The 24145-nt window shown below is 42.9% G+C and overlaps 1 protein-coding gene across 4 annotated transcripts in view; it reads right to left on the bottom strand.

Moving 5' to 3' along the window:
- pdgfd (platelet derived growth factor d) overlaps nucleotides 1-24145 on the bottom strand; it is a 211780-nt gene that overhangs the window by 15486 nt on the left and 172149 nt on the right. For all 4 annotated transcript variants that reach the window (XM_078545535.1, XM_078545537.1, XM_078545534.1 and 1 more), the window contains one exon: nucleotides 15351-15565. In XM_078545535.1, the coding sequence (XP_078401661.1) occupies nucleotides 15351-15565 (215 nt within the window). The remainder of the gene's footprint in view (nucleotides 1-15350; nucleotides 15566-24145) is intronic.

Genomic DNA, 24145 nt, shown 5'->3' with positions numbered 1-24145 from the left:
AGCAGGATAGCGGCCCCTTTCGCCTTGGCGTCTTCTGTGGCCCCTTTCGCCTTGGACTCCCTGCTGTCTCTGTGCCCTCTGTGCCTGCGCCTCCTCCTCCCACAGGTGGCTCCCTTGGATCCTGCCTATGGACACCTGGCCTCCTCTCCCTTCTGCCCCTCTCTTCCTCCTCAGAAGAGGTGCCACCAATGGAGTAGACAATCTTCATTACCAGAGAAACAGAAGGTTGTCTGGTGACTGGATGGGCTCACACTTTATAAATCCTCCCGGGGCCTTGGAGACACCAATGAGTCCTGAAATGAGGCTAGCAATGCAAAGACTTGAAGCACAAGACATTGATAAAGCTGTCAAGTTTTACTAAGCAACCAGCAGCAAACTATCTCCTAAACTCCTCACTACTAACAATGGCAATGCTCCAGTCCCTTTATTTCCCGCCGTTGGATGACAATTTGTTAAAAACGGGTTAACATCTGCCCGTTTTGCCCGTGCAACGAGCGTGAAATCGCATGGGCAACATAAAATCGTAGACAATAGGCTTTCATTTACCCTTTAATTGTCGGCAGGAGTGGCTCCGTCTCTCGCACACGCTCACCAATCTTAATATTGCTTGCGTGCGTGATGGCGTCGGGACGCATGCCTGACGTCGTTTTGCGCAATTTCACATGTGTCGGGCAGGTGCCTGACCTCAGACGTAAAATTCAGGCCGTAGCTTTGAAAGGGGAAAATTTTCTCCCCGTCCAGGGGCTGAGCGGGAACGGGCGTGCAACCAATCGCCGCCCGCAATCGGCTGCGCGCCACCATTTTATGTGGGTGGGCTGATCGGTCCCTGTGCAGGCGGGGGGGAAGAGGGAGAGTCAGGGCCTGCACATCTCCCTGAGGCACAGAGCCACCTCAGAGAGATTAGGTTGGGTATGAGAAATTTAAATAAAGGAAAAAAAAATTATTCAGACAGTGTCACATGAGCTGGGACATGTCAATGAATTTTAATAAACGTTTTTATTACATTTATAAACCCTTCATGAAACCTCATCCTGCCTGCGGATGAGGTTCCACGAAAAATGCGAAGGCCGCCTGGGCTCTTCGCCTGCCCGCCAACCTTAAGGTTGGAGAGGCAACCCTGTTAATCATTTCAATTACTATTTAAATGGCGTTAATAGGCCTTTGGCAGTTCGGTGGACGTGCAGCCGACTCTGGTGCGCGCTCGCCGAACTGCAGATCAGAATGATGAGCGGTGACATCGGGGCGCACGCCCAGCGTCACCGCGTGTCATTTTATGCGTCGGTGAGCAGGGCCTGCCTCCACATGCCGACCAGGAGATACAGGCCAAAGAAACCTAGACAAAAGTCAGTCACAAAATCTCAGTGATGTGAGCTATATTTCATTGTGAGAGAACACATGAAAATGCTATAGACTTGTGTTGATCCTAACCATGTAAGTAGTGTTAGTTCAAATCTAAATAATCTCTGTTCCCCAACTATTAAATTGTCCCTTTTGCTGATTGTGATTTTGTAGCTGAAGCTAAATTATCATATAGCTATTTGGGAAGATTTCAATAATCTTGTAAAGTAAGCTACAATTAAGAAAAGGTCACTTACAGACACTACCATCTAGAAACCGAATTTTTACCTCGGCAGGTGGGCGCAGTGGGCGGACCCGGGAGCGGCTGCACAATAGACTGCCACCCGCAATCGGGCCATGGCCGCGATTTCATGCTGGCTGGCCAATTAATGGTCAGCCAGTGTGAAGTGCACGCTGATAGCCTCAACACTGCCTGGGTGGGGGCAGGAGGACCAGTGCGGAAGTCGGCGCATGTGCGTGGGTGCACTCAGTGAAAGCTCCCTGAAGGCACAGAGCTGCCTCAGGGAGCTGAAGATTTTTCACATTAAAAATAAAGTTTTAAACATGTCTCCTCATGTGACTCTGACAAATGAGCAGGGATATGTTGAAAATGAGTTCCAAAAATTTTTATTTTATTTTTAATTAACATCGGAAACCTCATCCCGTCCCGTGGATGAAATGTCTTCAAAAATCCAAAGACCACTATATTCGCCCGCCCGCCAATCGTAAGGTTGGGTGGGTAGGGAAAAATTCTAATTAATTAATTAATGGGCTTAACAGCCCTCTTAACTGTCAGCGGGCCGCTGCTGACTCCCGTGTGTGCCCGCCGACTGAAATATCACGTGAGTGCGGGATGACTTTGGGACTCTTGCCAGGCATCATCGCACATGATTTCACGTTCATGCATGTCAGGCGTGTGCCTGCAAGCCAAGCTGAAAATCCTGACCCATGTCACTGCAGTACTGATTAGGGTTTCAGCAGTTTGACAAATCCCTTCATAATGTAAAGGATGAACGGAGTACAATAGCTCAGGTCCATTGTCCTATATGACACTTTTGAATCTATCATTTTAAATATGTAGAATGTGGCTGTAATCCTGATTGAATTGTGTATTTTTAAAACAATACTGCTTTACTTAATATAACATTTGAAGTAAATTTTAATATTATATATATATATATATATATATATTTGCGAAGAGTTTCATTGGAGAAGGACAGCGAGGAAACATTCCTGGTGAAATAAACTTAATAACCAACACTTGAATAACAACATGATTCATGCAGTTTGGGAAGTGTTCAAATAAGAACATGAAGTGCTAATAAATAAAGTATTCATTTATCCAGCTGGACAATTTGGAAAAGATTCCACATTATACATAGTTACAGAAGAATTTTAAGCACTTCAAACACATGTGAGCGGATGGCTTTGTGGATAGCAGTTGAGTTATAGCCAATATAAGTCAACAAACATGTTTACCAAATCTTATTGATGCTTCAAGTGCTATGAAGGCTTGGGGACTATATGAAAGTATTATGTCGCAGGCTTCTTTGTGGGTTGCTAACAACCACATTGGCGAACACAGTACCAGACAAAGCAGCTACCGTTAGAAAAATATGCCAGGTGACTCCGTATGGCAATCAGATGGCTTGTAGCAAGTGAGGTTATATTTAGTATATACAAATCAAGTATTTCACAAGTATTTGTATTGCTGAAGAATATGTACTGACGCACACAGTAAAGTGTGCAAATTGGAGAGGTGATTTTTTAATCAAACACTTTCAAAAGTGCTAAACAGTGTGTCTTAACATAGATTTTAACACTTGTAACTCTCTGTGTGAAAAGGTATTTCAAATGAAGGGAAACTGCCTTCATTGCCACTTTTCCTCTCATGCTATTTCAAAACAAGGAAACAATGCTTGGCTGAACTACTTCATTGTAATATGAGTGGGGGTTACTTGTTAAGTTCAGAGATACTGAGATACTGAAACACCAGAAATTACACTGGAGGAAGGTTTCACCAGTGCGCTGTGCATGAAAAAATTTGTGAGCCCGTTTATAAATTACATGTTTATGATTTTTAAATAAATATTTGCAGGTAGGAAATCTTTTGTCGAGCTTAAAATAGTATGCTCACCTAACAGCACAGTGGGTGCACCTACACCACAGGACTACAGCAGCTCAAGAAGGCAGCTCACCACCACCTTCTTAATGGCAATTAGGGATGGGTAATAAAAGCTGGCCTAGCCAGCGACACCCACATCCCATAAATGAATTTTAAAAATGTAGCATTACAGAAATAACACAACGTTTGTGCAACAAATTACTGGGGCAGAATTTTACGGCCCCGTTTCGGCAGGGATGGGGCTGTAAAATGCGGCGAACATTATAAATCCCCATTATAATCCCATTGCCGTAAAATTCTGCCCCTTTTGTCTATATATTTAGACCCATTGCCTAAATGAGGTTGAAATTATGAAACTAAGCTAGCTTTCTGCCTGTGGCATTCTAAACTTTAAAATACTAACACACCATTGACTATGAAACTCCCAAGTCCTGCAATGCATTGCTGTGGATTTAACAAAATCCATTCTTACAAGGTTCTTATTGCTTTCGTATCTTCATACTTCTTCCTTAGAGAATGGTGTGAAGTAGTGAAAGGATTCTTGGCTGGTTAATAGTCTGATATAACACAAAGTGAACATTCCTTCAATGGTAATTGTAACTATCTTTATGGTTGCTGATAGGGTTTTTTAATCCATGCCAACTTGTCAGCATTTTATATAAAAATTGTCAATAAAGTTTATTCCATTGTATTCAAAATAAAAATGATCAGGTTGCAGTCGTTTAAAAAAATGCACAAGAGCAAAGTTTTCAGGAATGGCACAGCTGAATTTTGTGCTTATGGCTGATTCCCTCCAGATTGAGATTTGCCATCTGTAACACTCTCATTACTAGAGCTGAATTTTCCTGTAAGAAAATTTTACACACGAAGATCGTAGTGTTAATCTTTAAATTAACAACCCCACTCCCTCTTTAATTTCCAAGTCCTGGAAATTCTGCAAATACAGTGACATGAGTGCTTGAACAAATCCTCATCCTCCTCATCTGAATGTGTCTGCAGCCAGTCAGGCAGAAAATAACTTTTCACGTAGAAAACTACAGGCCATGGTCCAGGAAGGTTTTTTTTTGAAGCTTTATTTTATCAGTGTACTTGTTAATATAATTTTTTATACTCTCGGGATGCTCTCAGAAACCATAAACTTAATTGAAAATATTTCTGCCTCATGGGCATGACAACTTACTGTGGGAGAACATCTTCTAACAATCTTCAGTGCCAACATTTAACCAAGCTGGTCGATACAACCGCCTAATGTAAAAAAGCTGATTTTTTTTGCATAACATGGATTAAAATGCAGATGTCAGCTAAAAACACTGATGGCTGGGCTGTATAATTTCCCTATTTATACTGGCATAGTATTAGAACCGATGCTCCAGATCTAAACTTTTGGTCATCATGGAAACAATATAATTGTGTGCCTTCCAAATGCCTGAAATGCACATTACATTTCAAAGAAGACAGGAATGCTTTCAGCTTACTGTTTATTATGAAATAAAAACTTGCATTTATATAGTGCTTTTCATAACCACAGAGCATCCCAAGGTGCTTTATAACGAATTAATTCACCGTTGTAATATAGGGAATGTGACAGTCAAATTGCAAAAAGCAAGGTTCCACAAAGAGTGATAAGATAATGACCAGATAATTTCTCTTAGTGATGTTAGTTGAGGAATAAACATTGACGAGGACACCCGAGGAGAACTCACCTGGTCTTATTAAGAGTAGCGTCATGAAATATTTTACGTCCACCTGAGAAAGATAAGGCCTTAGTTTAACACCTCATTCAAAGGGCAGCACCTCTAATGGTGCAACACTCCCTCTGTACTAAAATGAAATAAAATACTGCAGATGCTGGAGATCTGAAATAAAAACAGAAAATGCTGGAAAATCTCAACAGGTCTGGTAGCATCTGTGGAGAGAGAAACTGCATTAACGTATGAAGTCCAATATGACTCTTCTTCGGAACGCCATCTGTGCTCCCTCAGTACTACACTGGGTTACCAGCCTATATTATGCACCCAACCCTCTGGAGTGAGGTTTGAGCCTACACCCTTCTGACTCAGATGCAAGAGTGCTACCACTGAACCACAGCTTCATGAATTATAAATTAAAAACTAGACCTTTGGAAGAAATTGTTGTGCTATCGCTGCGGGGCAAGCTCAGATAATAGAGGGAGGTAACTTTCTGCAGTCAACTTATCCTCATCCAACCTATCCTTCTTTGAATTTTTGATTTGTTGGAAATTGAACTTCTTTCAATCTCTTGTATTGAGGATCTTGCTATTCTGATTTGTAATCACTATCTGTCTTTTGACCTTCTGATGGATTTTTCTAGACAGCTAGTTCACATTCTACTTGCATGATGCAAGGGAGCTGTAGAATTATTTCTTGGACATTATTGCAATATTAACAGATTAAATCCACTACATATTAAAAATCTAATTTAGGTCATTAGTACTAATGAGACATTTGTTTCCATCTTTCAAATGACCCAGGACCTATTGTTGGAAAGCAAAGTTGGATGAGGCTCATTTCTAAGCATATTGCTTGATTGCAAGCTGAGCAATTAAAAGGGTCAAAGGTTTCTGTTGCTTAACCGGTCATTAAGCTGAATTGGTAGACAATAACAGCAAAAGGAGGTCTGATGGTACTAAGCAATTGAACACATGACTTGATCCTTGTCAATTTGTAATAGGTTAAGTATTGACTACAAAGTTGGAAAGTGATGACACTTTAGTCTTGTCCCTAATTATGACTAATCCAAAACATGTCTATTTTCTTTCACAATACCAAACTTATAGGGCAGAATTTTTAGTTTGGCGGACGTGCGCAATTGGAGGGCCCGGGAGTGGCCACGGAACCGGCCGCCAACTACGATTGGCCCCCGACTGCAATTTCACGCTGGCTGACCAATTAATGGTCAGCCAGCATGATAAGCACGCTGAAATGCTCAGTGCTGCTGAAGTGAGTGAGAGAGGGAGGAGGGTGGGTGATGACGTAAATGTGGGCATTGGGGAACACGGAATGAAAGCTCCCTGAAGGAAGAGAGCTACCTCAGGGAGCTGAAGAATTTAAAAGCAATTAATAAAGATTTTAAAATCAAGAAGAAAATGTCCACAGATCAGAATCAGTCACTTGAACATACAGATGATGAAAATTCTGCCCAAACAATTTTAGTTTTTAAATTTAATAACGGAAACCTCATCCTGCCCTGGGATGAGGTTTCATCAAAAATGCAAAGGCCGCCTGGCAGATTCGCCCGCCCGCCAACCATAAGGTTGTGCGGACCATGAAAAACTGGAATCAATTGAAACTTTAATGGACTTAATTGCCCTCTTAATTGTCGGCGGGCATGCTTCCAACTTTCGTGCGTGCTCACCAATCGAAATATCGCGCGAGCACAAGATGAAGTCAGGATGCTTGTCCAACATCATCATGCACTATTTTATACTCGAGCGGGTCGGCCATGCGCCCGCATGCTGAGCTAAAAATTCTGCCCATAAGACCACAACTAACATTGCTATCAATGTAATTCAGGTCAATTAATCTTTGATTACCAAGGTAATATTTAGCAATGTTTGGATCATCACCCAAATGATTACTTTTATAGAAAAGATATGAGCAAGTGAATATCCTCAAGACACATCTTTTTTTATATTCATTCACGGGGTGTGAGGTTTGCTGGCTGGGTCAGCATTTATTGCCCATCCCTAGTTTCCCTTGAGAAGGTAGTGGTGAGCTGCCTTCTTGATCCGCTGCAGTTGTGATATATGTACACTCATAATGCTGTTAGGAAGGGAGTTCCAGGATTTTGACCTAGCAACAGTGAAGGAACGGTGATATATTTCCAAGTCAGGATGGTGAGTTACTTGGAGAGGATCTACCGGTGGTAGTGTTCCCGTGTGTCTGCTGCCTTTACCCTTCTAGATGGTAGTAGTCGTGGGGTTGGAAGGTGCTGTCAAAGGAGCCTTGGTGAATTCCTGCAGTGCATCGTTTAGATGGTACACACTGCTGCTACTGTGTGTCGGTGGTGGAGGGAGTGAATGTTTGTGGATGTGGTGCCAATCAAATGGGCTGGTTTGTCCTGGAATGTGTCAAACTTCTTGAGTGTTGTTGGAGCTGCACTCATCCAGACAAGTGGAGAGTATTCCATCACACTCCTGACTTGTGCCTTGTAGATGGTGGACAGGCTTTGGGGAGTCAGGAGGTGGGTTATTCATCGCATGTTTCTTTGCCTCCGACCTGCTCTTCTAGCCACTGTATTTATATGGCTAGTCCAGTTCAGTTTCTGGTCAATGGTAACCCCACGATGTTGACAGTGGAGGATTCAGTGATGGTAATGCCACTGAATGTCAAGGGGCAATGGTCTCTTGTTAGAGATGGGCATTGCCTGTTACTTGTGTGGCATGAATGTTACTTGCCACTTGTCAGCCCAAGCCTGGAAATTGTCCAGGTCTTGCTGCATTTGAACATGGGCTGCTTCAGTATCTGAGAAGTTGCGAATGGTGCTGAACATTGTGCAATCATCAGCGAATATCCCCACTTCTGACCTTATGATGGAAGGAAGGTCATTGATGAAGCAACTGAAGATGGTTGGGCCAAGGGCACTATGCTGAGGAACTCCTGCAGTGATGTCCTGGAGTTGAGATGACTGACCTCCAACAACCACAACCATCTTCCTTTGTGCTAGGTGTGACTCCAACCAGTGGAGAGTTTCCCCCCCGATTCCCATTGACTCCAGTTTTGCTAGGGCTCCTTGATACCACACTTGTTCAAATGCTGCCTCGATGTCAAGGGCAGTCACTCTCACCTCACCTTGGGAGTTCAGCTGTTTTGTCCATGTTTGAACCAAGACTGTAATGAGGTCAGGAGCTGAGTAGCCCTGGCGAAACCCAAACTGGGCGTCAGTGAGCAGGTTATTGCTAAGCAAGTGCTGCTTGATAGCACTGTTGATGACCCCTTCCCTTACTTTACTGATGATCGAGAGTAGACTGATGGGGCGGTAATTGGTTGGGTTGGATTTGTCCTGCATTTTGTGTACAGGACATACTTGGGTAATTTTCCACATTTCCGGGTAGATGCCAGTGTTGTAGCTGTACTGGAACAGTTTGGCTAGGAGTGTGGCAAGCTCTGGAGCATAAGTCTTCAGTAATATAGCTGGAATATTATCAGGGCCTGCAGCCTTTGCAGTATCCAGTGCCTTCAGGCGTTTCTTGATATCATGTGGAGTGAATTAAGTTGGCTGAAGACTGGCATCTGTGATGCTGGGGACCTCCAGAGGAGGCCAAGATGAATCATCCTCTTGGCACTTCTGGCTGAAGATTGTAGCAAATGCTTCAATCTTATCTTTTGCACTGCTGTGTTGGGCTCCTCCATCATTGAGGATGGGCATATTTGTGGAGCTTCCCCCTCCAGTGAATTGTTTAATGGTCCACCACCATTCATGACTGGATGTGGCAGTACTGCAGAGCTTAGATCTCATCCATTGTTTGTGGGATTGCTTAGCTCTTGCTTATGCTATTTGGCACGCAAGTAGTCCTGTGTTATAGTTTCACCTGGTTGACACCTCATTTTTAGGTATGCCTGGTGCTGCTCCTGGCATGCCTTCCTGCACTCTTCATTGAACCAGGGTTGATCCTCTGGCTTGATGGTAATGGTAGAGTGGGGGATATGCGGGACCATGAGGTTACAGATTGTGGTTGAGTATAATTCTGCTGCTGCTGATGGCCCACAGCGTCTCTTGGATGCCCAGTCTTGAGTTACTAGATCTGTTCTGAATCTATCCCATTTAGCACGGTGATAGTGCCACACATGGTGGAGGGTATCCTCAATGTGAAGTTGAGACTTTGTCTCCACAATAAATGTGCGTTGGTCACTCCTACCAACACTGTCATGGACAGATGCATATGCGGTAGGCAGGTTGGTGAGGATGAGGTCAAGTATGTTTTTCCCTCTTATTGGTTCCCTCACCACCTGCAGTAGACTTAGTTTAGCAGCTATGTCCTTTAGGACTCTGCCAGCTCAGTCAGTAAGGTGCTACTGAACCACTCTTGGTGATGGATGTTGAAGACCCCCACCCAGAGTATATTCTGCGCCCTTGCCACACTCAGTGCTTCCTCCAAGTTGTGTTCAACATGGAGGAACACTGATTCATCAGCTGAGGGAGGATGATACGTGATAATCAGCAGGAGGTTTCCTTGCCCATGGTTGACTGATGCCATGAGACTCCATGGGGTCCGGAGTCAATGTTGAGGACCTCCAAGGCAACTCCCTTCTGACTGTATACCACTGTGCCATCACCTCTGCTGGGTCTGTCCTGCTGGTGGGACAGAACATACCCAGGGGTGGTGATGGTGGTGTCTGGCATTTTCTGTAAGATACGATTCTGTGAGAATGACTATGTCAGGCTATTGCTTGACTAGTCTGTGAGACAGCTCTCCCAATTTTGGCACTAGCCCCCAGATGTTAGTAAGGAGGACTTTGCACGGTCGACAGGCTGAGATTGCCGTTGTCATTTCCGGTACCTAGGTCAATGCCGGGTGGTCTGTACAGTTTCATTCCTTTTTTGAGGCTTTGTAGCAGTTTGGTACAACTGAGTGACTTGCTAGGCCATTTCAGAGGGAGTTAAGAGTCAACCACATTGCTATGAGTCTGGAGACACATGTAGACCAAACCATGTAAGGATGGCAGATTTCCATCCCTAAAGGGTATTAGTGAACCATTTGGGTTTTTAATGGCAATCGACAATCATTGGTATTCAATGAACAGCATGGCACTAGGAAGTTCTGAGGAACAAAGGGACCTTGGCGTGTGTGTCCATAGATCTCTGAAGGCGGAGGGGCATGTTAGTGGGGTGGTGAAATAGGCATATGGGACACTTGCCTTTATCAATCGAGGCATAGATTACAAAAGTAGGGAGGTCATGTTGGAGTTGTATAGAACCTTGGTGAGGCCACAGCTGGAGTACTGTGTACAGTTCTGGTCGCCACATTATAGGAAGGATGTGATTGCACTGGAGGGGGTGCAGAGGAGATTCACCAGGATGTTGCCTGGGATGAAACATTTCAGTTATGAAGAGAGGTTGGATAGACTTGGGTTGTTTTTGTTGGAGCAGAGAAGACTAAGGGGCGACCTGATCGAGGTGTACAAGATTATGAGGGGCATGGACAGGGTGGATAGGGAGCAGCCGTTCCCCTTAGTTGAAGGGTCAGTCACAAGGGGACATAAGTTCAAGGTGAGGGGCAGGAGGTTTACGGGGGATGTGAGGGAAAACATTTTTACCCAGAGGGTGGTGACGGTCTGGAATGCACTGCCTGGGAAGGTGGTGGAGGCGGGTTGCCTCACATCCTTTATAAAGTACCTGGATGAACACTTGGCACGTCATAACATTCAAGGCTATGGGCCAACTGCTGTTAAATGGGATTAGGTAGGTAGGTCAGGTGTTTCTCACGTGTCGGTGTAGACTCGATGGGCCGAAGGGCCTCTTCTGCACTCTGTGATTCTGTGATTAGACTTTTAATTCCAGATTTTTATTGAATTCAAATTCCACCATCTGCCGTGGTGAAATTCAAACCCAGGTCCCCAGAGCAATACCCTGGGTTTCAGGATTACTAGCCCAGTGACAATACCACTATCCCATCGCCTCCCCCTATCTTACAGAAGGTTGAAGCAGTTGACATGAACTGCATTGTGAAGGAGATCTTAAATCTAGTTCATGAGTCTTTTCGTATACTCAGAACACAACGTAAGTTCCACACTGCATATCAGAAATATCAAAAAGAGCTTTCAACTGAATCCTTTCCAAATTCATTATGCATAAATAGCTTTCAGCTCAACATTACAAAAAGGGCTTTGATTGATCAGGAATGTGACCGATGCAATGACTTCTGCCTTCCTAGATTCTAAAATTAAATTCCCTTGTCTGAGCTGTTCCACAATTCAAGAATAATTGGCTCATGAGCGACCCTATACCCTCATGTTAAAAGTTAGGCTTTAAAAGCTACGGCTGGACTTCTATGTGAAGTGAAACACAAAAGGAAAGCAGCCTCAGGTTTGAATTTTAATTCTTCAACTTCACATTCTTTCATGAATATAAATCTGTTTAGAGGTTCGCTGTGGCCCTGATATGATTAGATCTGCGAGAACTACTTATGTCCAACGTTTGAAGGTGCAGCATAATTATTCAAGGATTTTGACAGTTAATGGGATGGCAAGAATATAGTATAGCCATTTAAGAACTAGAACTCCCATGTCAAAATTTGTATCTAGCAAATGTTGCAATGCAGTGTCTCCATAATTATTGACTTCTGCCTGATAAGCAACTGATACAAAGAACACCATCATCACTTGTATATGTCTGCGTGAGTTTCAGTGTCAAAGATCGGGCTGTTTCAGTGGAAGCATTCAATGTCATGACCTGAATGCCCCAGTCTTGAGTGTTTCTTCTAGGAAATTATTGGGATGTTAATAACAGGAAATTGCCAAAGGTGGAGACACTTCTCTGTTAAAAAGATGACAACTCTGCAATTAACTGTGGCAGTGAGAGCATGTGTATCTCTCACATGTCTTATGTTTCCTCAGTCTCAGCCCAGGTTGCATTCGGATTAGAGCATTTGAGATGTTGATGCTGAATGTATTGTGCAAACTGATGAATGAGGTTAGTGGTAGATTGTAGTGTCAAAGATGTCTTGGTCTATGCGTCTACCTACAAATATGCAGTCCTGTTTTAACATAAAGGAATATTAGTTTAAACCCTTATTCCTGATCTTTAACACTACTCCATCTAACATATTTACTTTACATTAAATATGTAAAATTTTGTACAAAAAATTCTGTTCTTGAAAATGAGCTTGATCTATTTAAAAATTTTTTAAAAAATTACAGCACCTTATTTTGTATCTTAAGTTTACATTGTAGCTTCTGTTCCAAAATATTGTGCATTTTAGCAAAACTGATTACATGCAGTTTCTGACCTCTTATGATAACCAATTATAAACAGAGGTTGCTTATGGCTTAAGGTGACAGTGGACAATGTTGTTGGGAGTGCAGTGGAGCTAAAAAAATGTTTCTTGGATACTTTGTAGTTCGAGTGCAAATACACTTAATCTGCATGTTTGACCAATCAAACCAGCAGATTGGGCACTTAAGAGGAAAAATTGACATTTTAGCACTAACACATTGCTAGTTTGATGCAGCTATATTATAAACAGAAAATGTGTAAAAGGAAAGTCACAAGTTCTTCATTTAAAGATGAGTTGGTTCAACTGTTTTCCACTTTCTAGATTTTTGTGCACTACGCACTTAATGGACTGGAAAGAGATGAATTAGAAAGAGCTGGAAATGTTGCCCATGATGTAACGAGTATGTATGAAGTACAGTTAAGTACCAACCACTGCTACACTACTTCTTCCTGCACCAAATACAGGTAATAAAAGTAGAGATGTATTCTTCTCGAGGTTCACATTTGCCTTCATTTTAAGACAAACACTTATCTGAAATAAGTTGTGGAAGGATGGCTTCAGAGAGAATAAGGTTATCTATGCAGCCACAGCTAACAATATACGTATGCTAAAATGTACAGAACTGTAGTGCAAGTGCAAAGTTGGTTGTACTACAATTAGAATTATTGTCAAATGTATTATTGGTATTCTGATCAGGGAAGCCATATAGCACACCCCCATTTCTCCTGTGTGGTTTGTAATTTCACCTTGTATTTAAAATATGTGATACTTGAAGGATGTGTGTTGTTTAGCTGCGGTTATGGTGGCTCTGGACCTCCTACGTTAAGCATTGTGAGACCTGTGCATGCATATCAGTCATGTGCAGGACTGTGGTTACTGATACCTGTTGCTTGTTTCCAGTTTATGGGAATTACATCCACAAACAAGTACCAAGCACATTTTCCATGGATATAACTTGTGCCTCCTCTGTCTGGGTTGCTGTTAGTTTTCCTGCAAAACTGGTTTTACATACAATGTACTGCCCTATTCTATAGCAATTTTATTGAGTAAACATCTAACTGTGCCTTCCCAGTGCTTAAATGCCTCCTAATTGCAGTTTACAGTTGATTAAGTTGATTAGTACTACGCATCTTCTATATGGAGGATTTAGCCCACATTTTAGCCATGCCCTGAAAACAGCAAAATTGTCAGGAAAAAAAGAGCAGGAATAAATTCTCCCCAAACTCATTGATCATCAGTCAACCTGTGAATAGCGCAGAATTTTTTAAGTTTGTATAGTCAGAATTTTCATGCGTATTTTCTATTTTTGCATCTCTCATTCTTGATCTGCTTTACAAATCTTGGCATTCTAATCTTCATGACATGTTAATAGATATTTTATTAAGTGGGGATTGCAGGACCAAGTTACTGTAAACACAAAAGATTAATTAAGTTAATTTGTAGAGCAAAATGCTCTTCGTTGGTTTTAATAAATATGTATGAAACATGATCCCAAATAGCACATTTGTTTGGAAGCTGTTCTTAACCAGCTGTTATTTGCCTGTCATTTTAATTCTCCTCCCCACTCCCACTCTGATCTCTGTCCTTGACCTCCTAAACTATTACAGTGAAGCACAACATAAGCTTGGTGAACAGCACTTCGTCTTTTGATTAAGCGCTTTATAGCCTTCTGGACTCATCACTGAGTTCAACAATTTCACATCATAATCTCTGCGCTCATTTATTTTTGGACAGCAGCTGTTGGTGATGATTCTCCTGTTTCATTTCCATTTGCACCATCTATAGACCCATCATTTGTTTCTTTCCTTGTCTCATTACTATTTCCTTCTCCCTTGCACCATCATCCATATTGTCATTTAATCTCTCCTGCCTTCCAATTTGCCACCAATTTTCCCTTTTGTTCTTCCCTCCCCTTTCCCTGCCTCTGTACTTGCTTGAAACCTGTACATCTCTAATCTTTTCCCATGCTGAGCAAAGGTGATTGACCAGAAATGTTGGCTGGGATATCACAGGACTTCAGGGAATGTGTTGGGAGGTGGGAGGCCAAAAAACAGGGTGGGACAACAGGGGTGGGGATGGCATTCCTGTCACCTTCTCACTGCCACTGGCATTTTACCAGTGGTGGTAGGGTAACAGATGGCCCTCCTGCCAAAAGGCCAATGAGGCCCCTTGTGGCCAATTAAGGGCCAGTTAAAGGCCTTTTCCTGCTGCTGCTGGCATTTTACCAGTGATGGGGAAGACCCTCCACCATGTGGACGGTGGGGGGAGAGGGGGCGCCTCCTTGTCAGGCACCTTTTGGCCCATGGAGGGACTCTCTGGCAGCAAGGGCTGCCTGTTAGCAAAGCCTCCCCCCCACCCCCCAACCCTCACCACTCCCCCCTTGCTGGGGCCTGTCTGACTGGCCCTGGTGACCTCACTTGCCTTGGTGCCAGGGTGCTGTCCATGATGCTGCTCCCGGCAGGGTGCAGTCCCAGCAGTGGTCATTGCTCCCAGTGACACTGCTGGGACTGATGAGCTACCAGCCCTCAAGTTGGCTGGCAGGTCTTGGAGATGGAATCTCCTTCTTTAAAGGTATGAGAGCCCTGACGCCAGGCAGTAATTGCCTGATTGACGTAAAATCTGGCCTGGGCTCCCAAAAACGGCCCAGTTGGGATTGCCCCTGACTAACAGGCTCATGGATGGGGCCACTGCCACCACATTATACCCTGGCCATTAGCTCTGCTTCTTCCTCCACAGATGCTGACTGATCTGCTGAGTATATTCAGCATTTTTTGTTTTTATTTCAGCTATTCTTCTATCTTTATAAACCAGAATATCACGCCTCCAAAGATAAAAGATAAAAGGGGATGCCACATGCTATTAGTGTTGATGTGTATCTGAACCATCAGATTATATCACAGTCTCAGTTAAGGATAATTTAATTAAAAATACCTCATGATATTTCATAATGGTTTTGGCTGGCATGCAGTTGCAGGATCGCCAGTGTTCAGTACCACAGGCACAGTTCCCCCCACAACGTTGAACAAGGAGGCAGCGAGGGAAGAAGACTGCATTCGTTTGTTTGAGCTCTTCTCGAAGGTTAACTGAGTAGTTTCGTGGCGTACAGCTGTAGCGTTTAACATCACTATTCATTCTGTTCAAGTCAGCTATAAAAGAAGATTTAAAGAAAATTAGTTTTGCTTTGCTGTTAGAAGTGGCATCATTGCTTGTTTTTGGTAGTTGGGTCAGAAAATACTCATTGATAACATATGCAGGCTTTTCAAACTTGCAAATGAGAATAGTTTCTTTTGACAAATGCATCGTAATTTGATTCCATTATCTCAGCTATTAGGCTAAATGCTTTATTGTGCTATTACATTTCTGATATATTCTTTTATATGAAGCTGTGCAATGATCATTTAAACATTATAGGCCATATACTATACAGTATATTCAAACCCAGTGATCACCTTATTAGTTTCACTGTTTTGCTATAGGTAATTATACTAATGACAAAAGTTGCCTTGTACCTGGTACAAACTACCCCAAGCAACATATTAATGTGTTCCACTAAGCACTCTCATTATATGTATAGTGCAAGTTTAAAACAAGATGTGCTCTATGTTTGTAAAGTATGTTCTGTTGGGCTGTCAGTCCTGTTCCCAGGGCTACTAATTATGCAATACATTGCACACAGATGTAGAGTCCAGTGTTACCATTTTACCACTGTTGTGAAAGCAAGTGTTATTTTATTATGTTTGACAGTAAATTGAGGTTTAACCAGTAAGAACATGAGAAAGCATGAAATGAGAAAAGGCTGCTCATACAGTGGTGTAGGCAACAAAACCCATTGAAGAATTTGGGTCATTTCGTGAGGTATCACCAATGATCTCATGCTAATGAAATGCCCATCCGTCCATTGACTTACCTAAGCTACAGTCACAATTTACCATATCGCTCTGCTGAAAATAGTAAAGCTTCTTTTAATCTTGCATGCCATGTCGGCATTGCTGGATAAGCCAACATTTCTTGCCCAACCCTAATTGTCCTTGAGAAGGTGGTGGTGAGCTGCCTTCTAGAGGTGCTGCAGTCCATTTGGTGCATATACACCCCACAGTGCTGTTCGGAAGGGAATTCCAGAATTTTGATCCAGCAACAGTGAAGGAACGGTGATATAGTTTAAAGTCAGAATGGTGTGTGGTTTGGAGGAGGACTTGCAGGTTTTGGTGCTCCCATATGTCTGCGACCCTTGTCCTTTGAGGCTTTAGAGGTCCTGGGTTTGGAAGGTGCTGCCTAAAGAGCCTTGGTGAGTTCCTGCGGTGCATCTTGTAAATGATACACATGCTGTCACTATGTGTCGGTGGTGGAGGGAGTGAATGTTTGTGGATGGGGTGCAAATCAAGCAGACTATTTTGTTCTTTATGGTGTTGAGCTTCTTGAGTGTTGTTGGAGCTGCACTTATCCAGGCAATGGATATTATTCCTTCACACTCCTGACTTGTGCTTTGTAGATGGTGGATAGAGTTTGGGGAGTCAGGAGGTGAGTATCTAACCACAGAATTCCCAGACTCTGACCTGCTCTTGCAGCCACAGTATTTATATGGCTAAGATAAAAGTAAAATACTGCAGATGCTGGAAATCTGAAACAAAAACAAAAACAAAAATTGCTGGAAAACTCATCAGGTCTGACAGCATCTGTGGAGAGAAAGACAGAGTTAATGTTTTGAGCCCATATGACTCTTCTTCAGAACCTTCAGATTCTTTCCAGCAATTTTTGTTTTAGTTATTTATAAGGCTAGTCCAGTTCAGCTTCTGGTCAATGGTAGCCCCCAGGCTGTTGATAGTGGGGGCTTCAGCGATGATAATGCCATTGAATGTCAAGCGGCAATGGTTAGATTCTCTGAGATAGTCATTGCCTGGCACTTGTGTGACACAAATGTTGCTTGCCACTTATCAGCCCAAGCCTGAATATTGTCCAGGCCTTGCTGCATGTGAGCATGGACATTCAATATCTGAGGAGTCGTGAATGGTGCTGAACATTGTACAATCAAGTGAACATCCCACTTCTGACCATATGATGGAGGGAAGGTCATTGATGAAGCAGCTGAAGATGGTTGGGCCCATGACACTGCCCTGAGGAACTCCTGCAGCGATGTCCAGGGACTCAGATAATTGGCCTCCAACAACCACAACCATTTTCCTTTGTACTAGATATAATTCCAACAAGCAAAGATTTTTCTCCCTGATTCACATTGACTCCAGTTTTACTCGGGCTCCTTGATGCCACACTCGGTTAAATGCTGCCTTGATGTCAAGGGCAGACACTCTCTCCTCACCTCTGGAGTTCAGCTCTTTTGTCCATGTTTGGACCAAGGCTGTAATGAAGTCAGAAGCTCAATGGCGCAAGCGGAACCCAAAACTGAGCATTGGTGAGCAACTTATTGCTATATAAGTGTCACTTGATAGCACTGTCGATGACACCTACTACCACTTTGCTGATGACCAAGAGTAGACTGATGATGCAGTCATTGGTCGGATTGGTTTTGTCTTGCTTTTTGTGAACAGGACAGACCTGGGTACTTTTTCACATTGTCGGGTAGGTGCCAGTGTACTGGAACAGCTTAGCTAGGGGCGCGGCAAGTTCTGGAGCACAAGTCTTCAGTATGATTGCTGGAATATTGTCAGGGTCCATAGCCTGTGCAGTATCAGTGTCATCAGCTGTTTCTTGATATCACGTGTTGTGAATTGAATTGGCTGAAGACTGGCATCTGTGATGCTGGGAACCTCAGCGGAGGTGGAACAAAAGTATTAAAATATGCATACTACCACAAAGCAAAACAGGGGTCAAATAAACATAATATAGGCAAACTGTGTCATAGCATAAAATCGACAACCAGCATTCTGCTAGTTCACTATAATTTCAGATTAACAGACCTCAGAGTTCAAGGCCTTCCAGCACAACAAACACCATTTATATCAAAAGGACTATTTTTTCAACCAGATGTACGTTTCAATACTGCTATATTTAATTGCTGGGTAGAATGCACTATATTTGTATCATTGCTAAAGCCATATTTGTACGTACCTAAAGCATTTTTAGATAAATAAATAGAGTTAATGAAAAATGGGGACTTCAGACTTTTGGCCACTTTAACATTATGTTGGTGTTCATAACTCAAATTCAACTGTGTTGTCATCAGTATTAAATATAAAATTAGATCCACAATATATCTAACACCTTTCCCCAATAATTGCTACTATACAGCACTAGATTTTTTTCACTTAAATTTTTAACATTGGAATAAGGCTGTACTTGCTTGAAGTATTTGTTGAAATACAGATTTTGAACTTGACAAAAAAAGATAGACAATTCTGAATTATAAAAAGAGAGAATATTAGCCCATGCTTGGTGTTCCCAATTGACAGATTGAAAGCAAAATTAAATTGTTAGAAAAAACAGATCAGTCTATGTGTCACAACAAGCTCCTTGCTACTTGTAATAAGTAATATTACAAAATCCACACTTTTGGCAGGAGTTTGACTTGTTGGGAGTGTATGGAAAAGAAACTAATCGGGCATGTGCACCCAAATTCTTCACCAGCATTCATGGTCAGCAAGCTGCATTGTTTGAAAAATGATCCCTATACTATCTTCTCCAACTGCAGCCACTTCCTGCCACTCATGAAGACTATTTACATAACATTACTCTGCATTCGTCAAGTTACTCACACAAATAACCTCCTATCTAATGAACTACAGACCTGTCCATCCACTTATAAGGTACTTGTGTGTGAAACCAATGCTACAGCCTCAGGGTTCTTGAACTGTGGTCGTCTTGCAGCCACCAAAGTCACAAGTGAAACTGCTGGGAATCAGTAAGACAAACAGGATGACCCGTTTTAGCAGCTGGGAACGCTTTATCACTGCCACTTAAAATTGGAACTAGCGCTAAAACTGTGATATATTGCCATCGCTGGCTGTCCCTGGGTTTGAGGATTTACTCAGGGTTGCGTGTTTCTGTCATGGGTTTTCATATGTGATTGAACAGGCCGATTCTCAACTTGCAGATCTTTGGGCACATGGTAGTGGGATCTGGAGTGTAGGATTTGCTTCCTTTTCTTTCTCTCTCTGCTGCTGTTCTGCCTCATCATTAAGGCATTTGGACTCATAGCACGATGCAGCTTGATGGACTAGTTGTCACCATTTTGAATGATGCTTAGCAAGCTCCTCCCAGTTATTAATATCAATACTGCCGTGCTTCAATGAGAGCTTCAGAGTGTTTTCTTTGTCCTCCCTGGAACGTTGGCCATTTGAGAGTTAAGAAAACAGAATCTGGTGGGGCAGATGCTTTAACCGCCCAGACACAGAGTCCAGTCCATTGAAGTTGATTTTGCAGGAGCTTTGCCTGAATGCTTGTGGAGCTGGCTTAAAGAAGGACATTAGCATTTATTTGTTTGACAGTCCTCCCATTGAATCCAGAGGACATGGCAGCGGCATTGCTGATGGAATTTCTCTAGCGCTCTTATGTTCCACTAATAAACAATCCAGGTCTCACTGCAGTACAGGAGTGTGCTGATGACATCTGCTCTGTACACTAGCATTTTTGGTGTCTTGCAGAGTTTCTTGTTATCGAACACTCACTGTCGTGGTTTGTAGAAGGCTGAGTTAGTGCAGCTGATCCAGTGTTGGCTCTCCTCATAAATGGTGGTCTTTTGAGAGAGTTGGCTTCAAAGTTATGGGGAGTGCTCAACACATTCCAGAGTCTCTCCTTCAACATAAAAAGAAGGTGGAATAACAGAGGTGCAAACCCACAAGATGAGATGGACTGCTGGTTTTTCACTCTGCTTAATATTACTCTCCATTCACTTCAATGAAGAATAAAATTGTGTGGGGTGCAAGACCAACATTGCACCAGATCCTATTAGTTCCCCAAAGGGAGGGACAGGTCAAAATTGCCCTCTCTACATGCACACTTTAAACTTAATGTATCAACATGTATACTTTGCTTACAGGACAATTTACCATATAAGAGACTCAAATAAGAAGAAATTTCCAAAGGTTGAAAACCATGAGTCTCTTGAAGAGATTACGTTGAACATCCTGGGGTTGGAGAACACTAGGGGAGTGGTCATGATGAAGCTAGAGGCCTCCCTGAAACAGAGGAATAGTATCACCCTTTCTCAGTAGGTTTTTTTCACTTGTCCCATCGTACATAGGAACTCTGCCATAACACACTCTTGCTTTATAAACATCTTTTTTCGCTTCTGTAGGTGCCAACAACAGTCAGCCTAACCTGCCCCAAATATCCAGCAATGCAATACTTCAGAGCACCACTGCAGATTTAGATAATCACTTACAGGAGGGTGCACCAGGTACATTAAAGAATGAATGAAGCAGGAGCATGTGTTGGTAGCCGATGAGCACCTGTTGGCTGGAGTGTCATCTCATATTCTTCCTCAGCTGCAGAGCCTTAGGATTCTGACATCAGAAAGCCTGCATTTAAAAGAAGCTTACTACCCCAGCAACAACATTTTTAGTTGTCATTAAAGAGTGCACCAGGTGTGTTGGCAACTTTGGAAAAGCCCATTGTCCAAATCTGGTTGTGCATGAAAATAGTCCACAATTTAGCATATGACAAATTCAGGGACATCTTCCAATGGACAGGTGCAATGGGTGGAGATAGGGGGCAGGATTTTACGCATTGGTAAGCGGGGGCGGGGCCCACTCACCGACATGTAAAATGACGCACGATGACGTCGTGCGGCACTCTCAACGTCATTGCGCCCCATTTAGATTTTCAGGAAGGTGGGGGCGCAGCAAAACCAGCTGTGTGCCCGCTGACTTGTCAATGACCAATTGAGGCCATTGACAGGGTCAATTAAGTAATTAAAGAACCTGCCCATCCAACCTTAAGGTTGGCGGGCAGGCCAGGAGCCCCGGCACAAACTAGAAAAAGCATGAAACTTCGTCCACGGGCAGGATGAGGTTTCATGTAGCTTTTAAAATTTTTACAAAAACGTTATTAAAATTTTCTGGACATGTCCCAACTCATGTGACAGTGTCATATGAGGGGACATGTTAGGGAAATTTTATTTTTCTATTTTTAGCTTTTTGACATTTAGAGCCGATCTCCCTGAGGCAGCACTTAGCCTCAGGGAGATGAGTGCGCTCTTTTGTGCGCATGCGCGAAAAAGCGCACTCTCGATTTTGGGATTCCACCCCTCCCCCCCCCCGCTCCTAAGGGAGCACATAGCACATCTGTGCGGATGTCACACTGGGCGGGCCTTAATTGGCCGCCCACATAAAATGGCGCCCGCACCCCCGATTGGGGGCGCTGATCGGACGCGGGCTTGTGTGCGCCCACCATTCAACTTCACCCCCAATGGGGGGAAAGTCCTGCCTATGGTGAGAGCAACCTCCAAAAGGTTCCCAAGTCCTTCTGTGCTTATTCCGCTCTTAATAACCAGACAATTTATGTGATATTTATTATCTATCATTGGAGATGTGCTAACCAGAAAATTTGCTTACACACCATGAGATTTACAGAGCACCATTGACAAAGGCTTGGGAGCAAGACTGACTGTCTATCTTCTTGTTCAAGGAATAATGTGTGTTAAAGGAACAGCCCCAAAACTGAGAAAGGTAACTTTCAAAAAAATGTTAGCAATAAACAAAAGGTTAAAAAGAGGTCTTTCACTAGTTTATATTTTATATTTTTTCACTTTTCCCATAACATTTTTTTTACTATGCCTGACAGGTAACTCCCAAAACCATCATCCTTGAACAGAGAGGAAAAGACCATCTGATTGTAACTATCAATAAATCTTCATGATTGTTTAACCTGATCGGAACATGGTTTTACAGATTCGCTTTATAATTTTGCAAAGACTGTAAAAATCATTTTTCCTTAAGAGCACAGAAATAGGAGCAGGATGGCCCATATGGCCTGTTGCGCCATTCAATACAATCATGGCTGATCTTGGGCTTCACCCCATTTTCCTACCCGTTCCCCATATCTTTTAATTCCTTGAGAGACCAAAAATCTGTCTATCCCAGCCTTACATATATTTAACGATGAAGCATCCACAACCCTCTGTGGCAGAGAATTCCAAAGATTCACAACCCTTTGAGTGACATAATTTCTCCTCATCTCACTCCTAAATGATTGGTCCCTTATCCTGAGTACCCCTGTGTTTTAGGCTCTCCAACTAGTGGACACAATTCCTCAGAATTAATCCTATCAAGTCCCTTCAGAATTTTGTAGTTTTCAATGAGCTCGCCTCTCATTCTTCTAAACTCCAGAGAATCTAAGCTCAATTTACTTAGTCTTTCATCACAGAACAACCCCCTCATTCCAGGAACCTTCGCTGTACCTCAAAGAAGTTCATCTGCTCAGGAATAATAATATGACATTACTTATGTATAAAGATTACACATAATTATTGTGCTACCTCAAAGCCATATTAAAAATGCCAGCTCAACATCACAATGCATTTCATTAGCACAGAACTGTGCTCCTTTCTGTGCTATTACAGCTTGTGCAAGTGCTAAGCACTTAAAGGGTTGGATTGTGGCTTTGTACTTGAGAAAAAATGCAGAAACATTGTTACTATGAATAGCTGTGAGGTATGAATGTCATGGTGTGTTGGCGAAAGCCAGGGTCCAGGAGTAAGGAATCAGCAGATCAATGAATTGCATCTATATCTGTTGAAGCATTCAGACCAAAATGTTTTTGGATGCCACAAAATGGTTTCCTTTTGCCTGACATGGGACGACTGGGATAACCTTAACAAAGATCTACAAATATCTAACTAAAAAAAAATCAAGAGGAGAATTTTCGGCTTGGCAAGTGGGGACGGGACCCGCTCGCCGAGGTATAAAATGATGCGGGGTGATGTCGGGCGTGCATCCCAACATCACCGCACGTCATTTAGATTTTCAGTTCAGCCGGCGTGAAGCTGACTTGGCTGCACGCCCATCGAACCGTCAGAGTTCTGTTAAGGCCATTAATTAATTAATTAAACCTATTGAGAAAGCTTAAGGTTGGTGGGCAGGCGAAGAGCCCAGGCGGCCTTCGCATTTTTCATGGAACCTCATCCATGGGCGGGATGAGGTTTCATGAAGGGTTTATAAATTAAATAAAGTTTTTCATTCAAGTTCATTGACCTGTCCTAAAATTTTTTTTAATTACAATTTTTCAAACTTAAAACTTATCTCCCTGAGGCAGAGGTGCTCAGGGAGGTTTCTGTGCTCTTTCGTGCGCACTCCCAACTCAGAGAACCCCCCCTCTCCAACCCTCACAGCGCTTCCGGATGTGCGTCACGCTGGGCAGGCCTTAATTGGCCCACCCACGTAAAATGACGGCATGGACCCGATCGGGGGCGCCCCTGCCCCCGCTCAACCCCTCCCAACGGGGGGGTGGGGGGCAAATTCTCCCCCAAGGGTGTTGGTCCAACATCAATACCATCATAAACTAAAAATAGTCAAATGAGACAGAAACGTGGTAATGATAATGATAAGAATGGGCAAGTATGATCTGTACTCTTTGGATGCTCAGGGCAGCCTTTCCTCTCCATCTCTCAAGTGTACAATCAAAAATGGCAAACAAATTGGCACAGGGCTTGGTACTGACAGTGACAATAAAGCAACAAGTTAATGCTAATGTTCAATTTGTTCAGTTTATGTTTTTCTAACTTCTCTGATTATTTGAAGGACAGAATTGTGATCCCAAATTTGAGGAGCATATCA

This window comes from Cetorhinus maximus, chromosome 7 (assembly GCF_964194155.1).
Source record: "Cetorhinus maximus chromosome 7, sCetMax3.hap1.1, whole genome shotgun sequence".
In the NCBI taxonomy this organism is placed as follows: Eukaryota; Metazoa; Chordata; class Chondrichthyes; order Lamniformes; family Cetorhinidae; genus Cetorhinus; species Cetorhinus maximus.
This window is presented reverse-complemented; position numbering and strand designations above follow the sequence as displayed.